General features: G+C 40.5%; 2 protein-coding genes across 7 annotated transcripts in view; both read right to left on the bottom strand.

Annotated features, from left to right (window-relative positions):
- ccny (cyclin Y) overlaps positions 1-2,572 on the bottom strand; it is a 47,855-nt gene extending 45,283 nt beyond the window's left edge. For 3 of the 4 annotated variants that reach the window (XM_054751338.2, XM_054751340.2, XM_054751339.2), the window contains exon 1: positions 1,880-2,572. In XM_054751338.2, coding sequence (XP_054607313.1) covers positions 1,880-2,033 — 154 coding nt within the window. In that variant the 5' untranslated portion in view covers positions 2,034-2,572. The remainder of the gene's footprint in view (positions 1-1,879) is intronic. The other variant, XM_054751341.2, reaches the window with a different exon arrangement.
- Positions 2,573-4,579: 2,007 nt separating this feature from the next.
- Positions 4,580-12,401, bottom strand: LOC107396975 (cAMP-responsive element modulator). 3 transcript variants are annotated; one of them, XM_070553064.1, is made up of 7 exons: positions 11,918-12,127; positions 11,607-11,648; positions 11,186-11,278; positions 9,929-10,048; positions 9,614-9,727; positions 6,355-6,499; positions 4,580-4,769 (listed from the first exon to the last, which is right to left on the bottom strand). In XM_070553064.1, the coding sequence occupies exons 3-7, from the start codon at positions 11,262-11,264 to the stop codon at positions 4,589-4,591; spliced, it is 639 nt and encodes a 212-aa protein (XP_070409165.1). In that variant the 5' UTR covers positions 11,265-11,278; positions 11,607-11,648; positions 11,918-12,127; the 3' UTR covers positions 4,580-4,588. The 3 variants fall into 3 exon arrangements, with proteins under 3 accessions (XP_070409165.1, XP_070409166.1, XP_015832311.1); XM_070553065.1 differs by lacking the exons at positions 11,607-11,648; positions 11,918-12,127 and adding an exon at positions 12,313-12,401; XM_015976825.3 differs by lacking the exon at positions 11,607-11,648 and having other exon boundaries at positions 11,918-12,124.
- Positions 12,402-12,775: the final 374 nt, after the last annotated feature.

The raw sequence follows: 12,775 nt of genomic DNA, 5'->3' as shown, positions 1-12,775 counted from the left end.
TGATACCTAGCACTAAAAGACAATCAGCCAGCTTTTTTGACCCATTTTTGCTGAAATAAAGCCTCTGTGTGAGGAGATGTACACAATGCCAGTGTTCTGTCAGTTTTCCAGAAAAAATAAAAACACCATTGTCATGACTTTTTTTAACAACAGAAACAATATGACACAGGGTTATGCGCAGTGACCCAGCTTGATTTCTCCTGCTGTTTCACATATGACAAGTCTTTACTATGGCAGCATGCTTCCTTTTGTTTTTGCCGTCTCGCCCTCAAGTACCTTGGATTTATTTTTAATATGTAAAATGAAAACAAAGGTTTTTCAGACATTATTCTGACAAAAACTGAACTAATTTCTGGTAAAAACTCTTTAAATTTGCCAACCATTTTAAATTATTTTTGTTTTAATCATTTTCTAGATGTCCAGGACCAAAATCAGTTTTATAATCTGATTTGTTGGGTCAACAACCAGCTTCTCTACAGCTCCCTTAAAACCCCAGCAGAGTGATAGTGTGATAGTATTAATGACAGTGAAAAGTGAAGTGATAAAGAAAGCTGTTCCCAATGCAGTCCATCATTATCACACCCCACTCCCAAGGGAACACTCACTCACACTAACCCATCAGTCAGCAGCTCCAGACTTATGGATCAGTTCACACACTAACTGACAAAGGGTAAGAGTCAGAAAAGTCTAGACAAGACTCAAAATACTAATGACCTATTACAAACTTCTAGAAGGGGTCTTCGCTACAAACTGAATATAACAGCAATGGTGCCACTAAAATTTGCTGACCCTCCCATGGGACCTGTTACCACCTAGGCACGACTGAAATTACACATTTGCATCTGTCGAAATGGTGCATTAGTTACAACATTTATGCAAACCTCATAGTTTCTTATTGTAATACAGTGTCTCAGCTTGTTTGCAGTTAATCCTGATTTTATTTGCAGTTTTCAGCTCCGGTCCTAGCTGCAGTCAGAGAAGATGTTTACCACACTGCGCATGCAGGAGGCTGCCACTGGCTGATTCTACCAATCAGAGGCTCCCTTTCGTAGGTAGGTGTGAGTGAGATAACGTCAGCTGGCCATGTGTATGACTGGATCATCACGAAACCAACCACAGGGATTCAGGGCCGCTCCGCTCCACAGCAACAACACATGGACAACGTAAATACCAATACAATGACTCTACCTGGGCCATAGCTGACCATTGTGTAAATTTCACAAGTCACCAACCACTCCCAAAGTTTTCTCACATTTCTAGTACTTTCAGACTCATGAAAACGGTTTGTGGAGAAGGTTCAAGATGATCTCAACAACTATGAGAGGAAGTAGGTCTACTAATTTCTGAACAAGTTAAATTATTTAGAAAAAAAAAAAGCAAAGCCTTGCAACTCTCAGGAAAAAACGGAGAACCTTCACGAAGACTGTGGGGCATTTTGGAAACCCGCTCAAAAAGACAGTTTGCAATTTGTTGCAAACAGTTGCCATTTGGCCCAAAATACTTATGTAAATTAAAATATCTGAATGCAATTCCATAATACACAATTATCCAAATTCTTAAATTGTATTATGAATTTTAGATTTGGTGTCACTCCGGGATTAACAGGCCCCCATCGTGCCACCCTTTTGGGGACTTTCTAGAGCCGCCCCTGGTAATAGATACACTGAAATACTAAATCTAAAAATGTCTGCAGAACTGTGAATACTGCTGGTATATACTGGAAACTAAATATGTTATCACTCCACCCTAAAGCTGCGTCATTCCAGCACGGTGTGCAATACCTACACATGGAAAAACAGCAAAGTGTTTGTACACAGTTAGGGATTTTTCCTCCCTACATGAAGCTGAACTGCTCCAGACTGCTCGGTGCGCATCTTACCGTCTATGTTCTCTCTGTCGCTGATGTGCTGCAGGTTGCAGCCCGTGTCCTCACGACTCAGCTCCGGCTCCGGCCGGTAGGGCTCCAGCCTGGAGTGGTTGCTCCTCCGGTGTTTGGGGCTCGACGACACACAACAGGACGTAGTATTCCCCATTGTGCACACAGGGATTTACTGCCGGTATTCGACCGACGCTTGGTACTCTGCCCTGTGTTAGCCGCACTGTTTGCGTTACAGCAAAATAAAAACGGGGCGGTAACGCGGATACTAGTGCAAACTACAAGCTGGCCCCCAGTATCCTTTGGCGTTACACCCCCGTCCCTGGCATTCCAGAGACGCTCAGCCACAGTGGAGCCATTAAATCGGATAAAATTGTCAGAATCTGATATTAGAAGATTTTAATATCCCCTCCAAGCACTGCGAGGTTTAGGCAGTGACGCTAACGGCTTCGGCGTCACCGTAGACTCCCTCGCCGGCCTTGTAGCTCATGACCAAGCGCGCAGTTTTCTTCACAAACACGTTCTCATGTTCTGGTACCGTGAGCCCGCACGAATGAAGAAGAAAACGCTGTTATTCAGCAAGTCGGAACAAATTGTAGCAGCGTTAAGCGCTACATGATTGCCTCCGTCCTGACGGGCTGCTGCTGCTACATCCGCTACCGTGAGGCATTCACGAGCTTCTCACATGGTCGGAATTTCAACAACAATGTCAAATGCTGTTTTAAACTGACCAAAAGGAAAGTACTATGAGTTAAATTATGTTAAAGAGCAAGTCACACCAAAATAAAATTTTAATTGCTGATAAAATTTATAAACGAGTGTATAATAGTGCTGTAGACACGTGTAGCGTATTTTTTCTTCATTTCTGTGCATTTTCATTAATAATTATTGTGCTTTGGGAGACTGACTCCACGTTACTTACGATGTCAATACGATCACATAATTCACATATTAACACGCCTGTGGTAATTTGAAGGACTTCGGTGTCCTCAGCAACATTTTGTAAATAAAAACAAACAATTATTTGTGTTTTACTTACAACTGAGGTTTAACTGGAAGGTTATTTATTCCATTTGCTGTTCGAGATGTTGAAAACCAAGAGAAAACACTTTTTATTGAGGAACTTGAACATATTGTTGGGCAGTAACGGAAACGTTTCCGGTTCAAAAGGGCGGTGGTTACAACTATGTAATAAAACAGTGATGTGTTCTTGTGTTCTGAATGTATTTTAAGCAGTTCTATGTGAAAACCAGATAACTCCACACATATGCTGCTTGAAAATTTGTATTTGAAATGCTACTGTAAGCCAGGTGTTGTGCCTAGAAAAGCACGCCTGCCGAAATGTGCATCTTTGTGAGCAACGAGGCTATTGCTAATACATGCATAATGTGAACACATTGCTAATCCGTGTTTCTCCTGAAAATGTTTGGGTTTTGACTAGAAACACGATGAAAAAAGGGTTAAATAAAGTTTTTGAACACGTTTGAGACTAATGTTTTACAGATTTTTTTTTAAATTTTGTGTTTGCTTAAACTCTTTTGCTGTTGTTTTAAAAACAGCAATATGACTAAATTACAAATCTTTGAAAGACGTATTAATACAAATAAAACATGTTACAAGCAGTCATTTATTTCATGCATCTGTCCATAGCTATCATTCCTGGAAGCATGCAGATAACAAACATTAATAGGCTGCCTTGTTACTCAAATGCGCCTTCCCACAACAGGGGGAGGCAAATTTCGGCAGCTGATATTTGAGAGAATAAAACCTGGCAAGCTAGACTAAATAAATATATTATTTAAAAAACTTTGCAAAGCAATAATTTGGTCTAGTGATCGCTTTTGGAGTGATCGCGTTGGTTTGTTTAATCAAGCGTGCTGCTGGGGCGCCCCCTGCTGTTCAATAGACGCATTTGCACCAATGATTGAATCCAATTGGATCTGAGTGCTAAACAAAAAAGCAAAACTGAGCCAGTCTTTGTTAGATTGGTGACTTATTTAAAAACAATACACTCAAACTGAAATAGTTATTATTATATCATCACAGCCGGGCTTATTGACGAGGCGGCACTAAATAAGCTGATGTTCAGTTTGTGTCATTCCTGTTTCGTAACCCAATTTTCTCTGTGAGGGGGTGAAGATTAGCTGTCTTTTGTTACTTAATGGTCAGGAAAGGGTTTTCACAAAAGCCTCAGGTGTGAGGCGAACCCCACCAGGTATCAGATTCTGTTTCCCACTGTTATACTGTTTCAGCGGAAGTGACGCATAACCAAACAAATGCATTAGAAAACTCGAGGGTCGGGTCATCTCTTTTAAATCTACTTTATTGGTTCCTTTAAGAGGATTTTAAGCACATTCTATTTCAGAAAGAGAACGTGATTAAACGTCATTAAACATATGACTTCCTTCCACATCAGCCGCTTTAGATTATAGCTAAAGTTTTTAAAACACTAATCTGTAATGTGTTGTTATTAGTGGTGTGAAGCCAAGCAGAGGGCCATGTTTGCTCAGCCCCAGCAGCTGAAGGTCCAACACCTTGTTTTTGATTTACAGGAGATAAACAAGTCATCCATCTTCCTCTCACCACTTGGCAGACCTGCCTTCTCAGATGTATGCTGTAGCAAGCACTCTTCTGTTCCTGCATTGCTCCTTGCAGTGGCTAATCCTGAGACACCATCGAGCAAACACACTGAACATTTTTTGTTACTGAGATTTAATGCTGAGTTTTTACGGCACATAAAAGTGGTTTAAGTTCAGCGGGGGCTCCGTACATGCTTCTTAAGGCTCGAAGTTCCTCTTTCAGCATCTTGTTTTTATTTTCCAACTCCTCCACGCGATTTCTCAGGAATGTTAAATACTGTGCCTTCCGTTGCCGACTCCTTTTTGCTGCTTCCCTGGAAGAAGTAACATCATCAGAAGATCCTTTATCATCTTTGGTGTGTTCTTACTGAGTCTGGTTTCTAATTCCATTTTGGGTTCTTTTGTAAACACAGATAAGGTTTTCCTTGCCTTGCTGGCATTTCGTTTGCGGCTGCAAACTTCCTCAGAGCTGATGCTGATGGTGGCGTCACTTCCTGCTCTGTTTTATCCGCAGGCAGCAGAGGACGTTGTTGCCCTCTGCTGCCTGCTCTCCCCTCTCTGGTGATGCAGTCCCATGCATGATCCAATGTGTAGATCCCATCATCTCTGTTCATGGTCCCACATCCATGTCTCCTTATCTCTATAGCTTCTTTTATCCATCTTTTGTATTTCTGTTGTTCGGTGTTTATGATCCTTGTGTTGTCCCAGTCCATTATATGGTTTTCTCTTGTGCAGTGATCTGTTACGGCTGACTTCTTTATAGTGCGTTCTGCTTCTTGTTTTGCTGCTCTTGTGTGTCTTCGACTTGTTTCTTTCTCACACTCCTTTCTATGTTCTATTGTTCGTGTGTTGAGTTGGCGTCCGGTTTCTTCTATGTAAGTTTTATTGCAGAGTTTGCATGGGATTTCGTAAATGACTCCACATTTAAGTCCAGCTGGTATCTTATCTTTTGGGTGCACTAGTCTGTTTCTAACTGTTGTGTATGGTTTTGTTGGTGTGTTTATGTTGTGTTTTTTCATTGTTGCTCTTATTTTTTCTGTTATGCCTTTGATGTACGGTAGAGTTATCACTGGTTTTGGTTCTTGTCTTTCTGGGTTTCTGGTTCTTTGCTTTGGTTGTTCTTTTCTTTCTGTTGTTGTTTGTTGTTTTCCTTTGTTTATCGCCCATGTCGGGTATCCCCAGGTCTTTAAAGCATGTTGTATGTGTTTGTCCTCTTGTTTACGGTCTATTTCTTCTGTTATCATGTTTGCTCGGTGATATAGTGTTCTGATTACTGACATTTTGTGTATGGTACGGTGTTCTGATGTCCATAATAGATATTGGTCTGTGTGTGTTGGTTTCCTATGTGTGTTTATGCTTAGGGTCCCGTCGGTCTGCCTGGTTATTTTCATTTTCAACACCCCACCATACACAAAATGTCAAAAGACTTAAATGTGGAGTCATTTATGAAATCCCATGCAAACATAAACGGAGTAGGGAGTGACGCCACCATCAGCGTCAGCTCTGAGGATGTTTTGCAGTCAGCAAACGAAACTGTCAGCAAGGTAAAGAGAACCCTTTCCTGTGTTTTAAAAATAACCAAAAATCTTTATCAGATGCAGTAATATGTTTATTTGCACAGCTGAGTGAAACAATGTTGAAGAAAAGTTTGATTAAATCTACTTGAAACAGAGTTTAACACCAGAAGAAAAACAATCAAGAGCACTGACGCACACAAAAGCAGGTCGTGAGCTGCCTCGTTTTTCACAGTGAAGCAAATAAGCAACTAAACCATGATGGAGGATAACTATTGCTACAGGGAGCTTTCTGATGTTACCTGACAAACATCTAATATGAGTTTGTATTAAACCCACTGTTGAGTTCTACCATCAAACCTGTGATGTAATCAGTTTGGTCTACCTGTTGAGCCTTAACCTCAGCTCCCTCCTCTGCAGAAACATCTCTGGAGACACCCTGTGACGCTGGTACCTGGGGCCTTCACCAGCCATTGGAACGGCGAGCATCGGGATCTCCTGCTGGTAGTTGGTCACGTTACCACAAAAGTCTGGAAAACCAAAACAAACCAGTCACATGACAGGACTGAACCAATAAATTCATAGGCAAATATCTAGGTATGAGTAATTACTAAATGCTGTAAACGTCGGCAAGGCTTTAGATTTGAACAAATTAGCAGAATAAATCAGAAGTTATAGATCTGTCTGAAACAACAGAGTAAAGCCAAACTGAAGCAGATTCATTCGCTGTTAAAGTGATCTGTTAATCGTCTCAGCCATGATAATTATGAAGAAACAAACAATCTGCAGAGTGTTATGACTAGTTTAATCATTTGAGGTGTTTTTGCTTTAAAACTAGATGCATTAAAAAAAGAAGTATTTTCAACAATTTGTTAAAATACCCAAAGTCACAGAGATATAAATGAGTACGATATGGAGCTAGTTTAGTTTCCTATCCAACACTGCCTGTGGTGTCTGCTGAATAATCCAGTCATGTGAAAAGAGATGGGTGTCATCACGGCTGGGCCTGCGACTGACATCACTGAAGATATCATGTTGCTTCATGTTCACACATCGCTGCTGGGCGCCTGTTCCAGGGAGCTCAGTGACATCAGCCACTGCTGCGGTGTGAGTGAGTGGGCGGAGCTAGAAAGTTTCGCAGAGGACGAAGGAGATGTGGGCCGAGGACGTTTCTCAGTAGTTTTAAGTCTACTTAGTATTACTATGAAGGTGCTTGTTCTCACTTGTAGACAACATGAAACCACAGTGCAGGTTTGGATTATGCCAATTAAAATAAAATGTCATCCCAGTGGTTACAGTTAATAAAAACATGTGTTTGTGTTGTTAAAAATACATAAAGGTTTAAATAGAACACCTTAAAAACATTTATTCAGGGCAAAACAAACATGTGCTTGTCATGGAATAACTCATTAGCATTGTGCTAGGACTCTATTCTGAATAGAGTCCAATAATTACTGATAAAGTAATTGTGTAAAGAAGATGAAGCTTGAATTACAGCAACTATTTCCTACGAGCTCGATGGAATGTGTTGCAGGCTCTCTCGGCAGTGTTCCAATAGTCCACATGATTTATTTTTAAAGAGCAAGTCACCCCCTAACAGAGTCTTACTCAACTCCCACTTCCTGTTTGAAAAATGCAACAAAAGCTGTTGCCTAGCAGACAGAGAGGGCGGAGCCACTAACACACACACACACACACACACACACACACACACACACACACACACACACACACACACACACACACACACACACACACACACACACACACATTATGACATCATATTTTACCAGCTAGCGTTCTAAGGTACCTCTTTGCCAATAGCGATAGCAGATTTAAATTCAGATGCAGTGCAGAGTTTTTACCTGCTAACTGTCACGTTGTGGGTTGGAGGAGTGGGACCCAATACGCAGATACCCAGAACGACACGAGGAAGGAGAGAATGTAAACGTAAACATTCTTTATTAAGAATGACGAGTGCAAAGAAAACCTAGTAGGGCCTAAAGCCAGAAACTGAGACCTAAGAGGGGAAGTGTGTGTGTGTGTGTGTGTGGGGGGGGGGGGGGGGGGGGGGGGGGGGGCGACGACACACAAAACAACGCTGACAAGGACAATGAACCAACAAAACATTGAGACGCAGACAGGGTTATATACACAGTGATTGGGAGACGAGGAGCAGGTGCGCGGTGAGAGAGAACTGAGGGGAGACTGGTGAAATCAATTAAATAAATGAGAAGGGAAAACCAAGCAGAGGGGATAAACCCTAACCTAAAAATCTCTAAATAAATAATAAACCTAAAAGACTAAGGGCACAGGAGAACCAAAGAATAAATATCTAATGACCTGAGGAGTAAGGGAGACTAATTAACAAGTGGGGAAGGAAACACACACTAAAGGAGACTAATAACATGAAAAGCTACAGAGGGGTGACTAGGGGAGACCTGAGGGAGACCGGGAGGGAGCTGGGGACAAAAAGGGGCACAGAAACCTAAGGGGAGAACCTAGAGTGGGGCTGGGGAACACAAGGAGGCACAAAAGGGGAACCTGGTGGGGGCTGGAGAACACACGAGGGGGACGCACTGACAGTTTTAAGCAGAAAATTAAAATTTTAACTAAAATGCACTAAAGTGCTAAACTACTGACTACACCTGTCTGCAGCATGATAAACACGCATTTATATAGTTTATCAGGAAAAAAAAAGCTGATGTGGGGGTAACTTGCTCTTTAAGTATTTTAATGGTTTCAGCTTCACTCTTCCTGCATAACAAGTCACATAATCAGAACTAAGCATAGCATGAATTTATGATTATCATCATTTAAAAGCATCATTCCTAACTCTGGATCTGTGTGAGTTCTGGAAAACAGCTAAATCTAAATGCTCAACATCACTCCCACATCATTAAAGCACAAGTAGATCTGATCATCAGTTCCTGCTATTTTATGACATTAATTTGCTGGAGCTGCTGCTTTTTACTGAATACTTTCAAACACACTGTTTAAAAGACAGTTTTACTTTTCCCAATGTTATGATATATTTTGTATTAATTTGTAAATCTTTTTTTTTTGTTTTTTGTTGTTGTTCTTGTGCAGTGCCTCGTGATTTTTATCTTGAGAGGTGCTATATAAAAGATCATTTCTTCTTGTACACCTTTTATCGTTTATCTTTGTTAACTGTTTTCCTCCCACCCTTTCTGATCCTCTACCCTCTTCCTCTTTCATTTCTATGTCCGTGTCCGCTGGGATTTAAAACAACCGAAAACATTTCTAATAAAGTTTTGATATCTGGCGTGGCATTATAGCAGAAGCTATGACGCTCCACCTGTGGAAGTAAAACTGTAAGGCTTGTCTTCGGCACTCAGACATCCATTCTGGTTGCTTTATAGCCAGACAGGACACGCAGAAAACAAAAAGATAATTTCTCCTTCTTCTAAAAGCCATTAAATGAGGAACAAACACAAAATCCAGTTCAGATAGTCTCGTGCGACTCTGGTAGTAAAATACAGGAGGTTCCTCCGCAGGTTTCTTTTTATTATCTTCCAGAGACTTGGTTGGTTAAGAGCTGATGTGCTGTCCCATGTGATCAATGTGTGTTTTTGACCCAGATTTGTGTTTGGCTGAGTGAAGCTGATCATGTGTGGACATACCACCAGCCTGTGGGCCAGCTGCAACATCCCTGTTCCCCTGCTCCACCACAGAGGCAGGCTGTAGGGGCTGGGCTGTGTTCACCGCCACTGGTGGCTGGTTCTGGATAAGAACACCTGGACAAAAACAACACTAAAAGGTAAATGGCTTGTATTTCTACAGGACACTCTAGAGTTCAACAACCCCCCAAACTACAGGAACATCTTTCCACACACAAGACTTGTCTAATAATAATAATGAAATGCACACATCACAATGATGACAGTATTTGTTGTTCCGCTTTGAAAACAAACACAGATCTGTAAAAGAGACCTCACCTGACATTAGGGGCAGATTATAGGAGAGCAAATAGAAGGTCGGTATCAGCTGAGATGTTTGGAGTGTGGTCATGGAGGCAGTGGGTGGAAGGCCTGGTTGAGATCCCTCAAAATAACCACCTGAGAAAACAAAAACCTAAAGGTAATTTATAGGTTAATCCGTCCCCGATGGATCAGCATCTAAAGGAGATAAATATTAGACCCCTAAACCTAAGCCCTTCAACAAATGAATACACAACTCTGTCTTTTTTTTTTTTGTTGCTACGCTAACATTAACTCTATGTGGATGTTTCAGAAATAATTAAAGGACTCGTTCACTTCATCTTCTATGGTCTCCAGCATGAATGGCGTTGTTCTCTGTTGAAACAATGTTTTGGTGCTCCTTTTTCAGGAAGTAGAAGTTAGCAGGAGGTGTGTGTGCCTGTGAGTGTGTGTGTGTGTGTGTGATGGGGGGGTGTCATGATTTGGAATCTGTCTCATTTATATTCATCAGAACTGAACAACCTGCCTCTGATTGGCTAACAGCAACGTAACTCTTTCACTGCATCTGTTTGCTCTTTGTTCTCGGGTGAAAAACGCAAATGTTCATGTTTAATCTCCGCAGCTAACACAAGCCTGGATGTGTTTCGCCACGATGCGGCATTACTATGCGCTGCGATCATGATGGAGGTTTTTATGGTGTTTTACAGTACGTTCTGCGTGAATGTAAACTGAACGTGATCGATCGTATTTCAACGAGAACAAGAACACAAAGCAGCACTCAACCCTCCCCTCAGGTGTCTTCCTTTTCTGTCAGAACCGGAAATTCACGTTGCCAGAGGAAACAGGATAGTGCTAAACAGCAGTCGCTGTTTTGTAGGTCCAAATGTCTTTTGTTGTCCGTGACTCCAAATTGGTGTTTTTCTTTTTGGAAGTCTGGTAATTTGTCATAAAGTTGAAGTGGTAGCAGCCGGCTGTTTCTCCTTCTCTGATATTACTGAGTGGAGAACCTCTTACCAGCGGTGTTGATTAGCCTACAGTAGTAAGGAGTGGAGGACCCCAGACAAGTGCAGAGGTTCTGCGATACCGACAACCGGATGGTCTAGTAGTTGTTTTCAGTCCAAAACGTGATATTAGTGGAAGGTTTTAAGACAAATGCAAGAAAACCACTTTTTTCTCCACAATATTTTAGCTATACTGTGTCTTGTTAAGAGGCAATACAATTTTTAAGCTACTTTGTTTTCCAAATTTGCTTTAAAAAAAGTTTCATATACTGACTGTGATTAGCTTGCTGGAAATCACCCGTGGGAGTCCAGGGCTCTGAATCACAAGGCTGAGTGCTCTCTTCTTTCTTCATTTGATTAATTCTCACTGCAAAGATAAAAAGAACAATATTGGGGAGTTTGTTGATCAGAAATCCTTTATAACAAGGCAACCCTCTTTCAACAAATAATATAAGATCAGTGGTACACCCAGTGGGTGAAGTGGGTAGCTACTATCACTAGGTTTGTAAAACACTTTCTTTCTTTCTTTTTGTTTGTTTTGTTGTAATTTTTTACATTAAAAAAACGAGAATCATTTAACAAATTGTGGGACTGCTAACTAAAAAAAAAAACCCAGAATTGAACAGAGATGCTCAACGATTATTTTTAACGTTTATTTAAAAACTTCTGCTTATAAAGAAGTGAGCCTCACTCACGGTGTCCCCCTGCGGGTTACGCCAAATATAACTAAAGTTTCACTGAAACGAAAAAAATACTTCAGTAAGTTACAATTTTAAAAGACGAAAATTCAGTATGAATAACAGACAAAAACATAATAATTGGGGAATTAGCTAGTTTTGTCTTTTGTTTTCATCACATTACAGTCCCTCCCAACCGTTATGTTTCATTAAACAAACAAGCTAGGTAGCATTAAACTAGATAACTTTTTCTACAACACTCAAAATCATCGACTTTATTCTCAGTTAAATTGGAGTAATTTTTTCTTGTAAAAATGAGCAAGACTCACCACAAAAGCTTTGCTTCTGTTGACAAGTTTCAGATTTTAATGTCTGTGTTCGTTAAAGTGTCACGTGACCTCCAATCCGCGGTTCGTTTTCATTCCCTGCGAGTATTTCTGCTAGGTAACCGTTGTTCTAAAATAAACCTGTTTGTCCCACTTTATTTTTAAATCCATCCGTTTTGTATTGACACCACATCACACGAGGAATTTATTTAAACAGCAGGATGTTTCTAGTAAAATGGGTTTTGGTGTTAACCAAATAAATCTACGTCCAGATCTGTCTATGGTGTTAACACTACGAATATATTTCAAAATAGAGCAATCAAATAAGGTTGCTTTCAAAGCTAGTGCACCTCAGTGCTCCCGTTTTGTGGTCATTATGGCACAGTACTACATCTCACCTTACAAAATTAGATAATTCCAACATAGCTCTATTTAAAAATTAAAATAGAATAAAGAACAGTCTGGCTTGTATCAACTCCTTAACACCTCTCATTGGCTCCATGTTTAAAAGCTTTTTAATTATTTCTCGGATCAATTTCAAAATAAAGCAGTAAAACAAGTTGTGTTAAAACTTGTATTGCTCGGTGCTGCCGCCTGGTGGACATGAAAGTATATTGCAGGTTCTCACATGGAGATTTCCATCATGCATTAACTTGAATGCAAAGAATAAAGGTTGTTTTTTTTAACTGGTTTCCACACTAAACATTATTTGAAGCATACATACATTTCTGCTTTGATTTGGTGTTAACACAACATAAAAAGTTCTAAATTTATCAATGAAATACGTTTATATAAAAAGTTACAATTTCTTATTCCTGCCACTGTCAGGATTTGATGTGGTAGGATGTTTTAGGACCCAAA

This window comes from Nothobranchius furzeri, chromosome 7, assembly GCF_043380555.1.
Source record: "Nothobranchius furzeri strain GRZ-AD chromosome 7, NfurGRZ-RIMD1, whole genome shotgun sequence".
Lineage (NCBI taxonomy): Eukaryota > Metazoa > Chordata > Actinopteri > Cyprinodontiformes > Nothobranchiidae > Nothobranchius > Nothobranchius furzeri.
The sequence above is the reverse complement of the archived record's forward strand: the minus strand, read 5'-3'. Positions and strand labels throughout refer to the sequence as shown.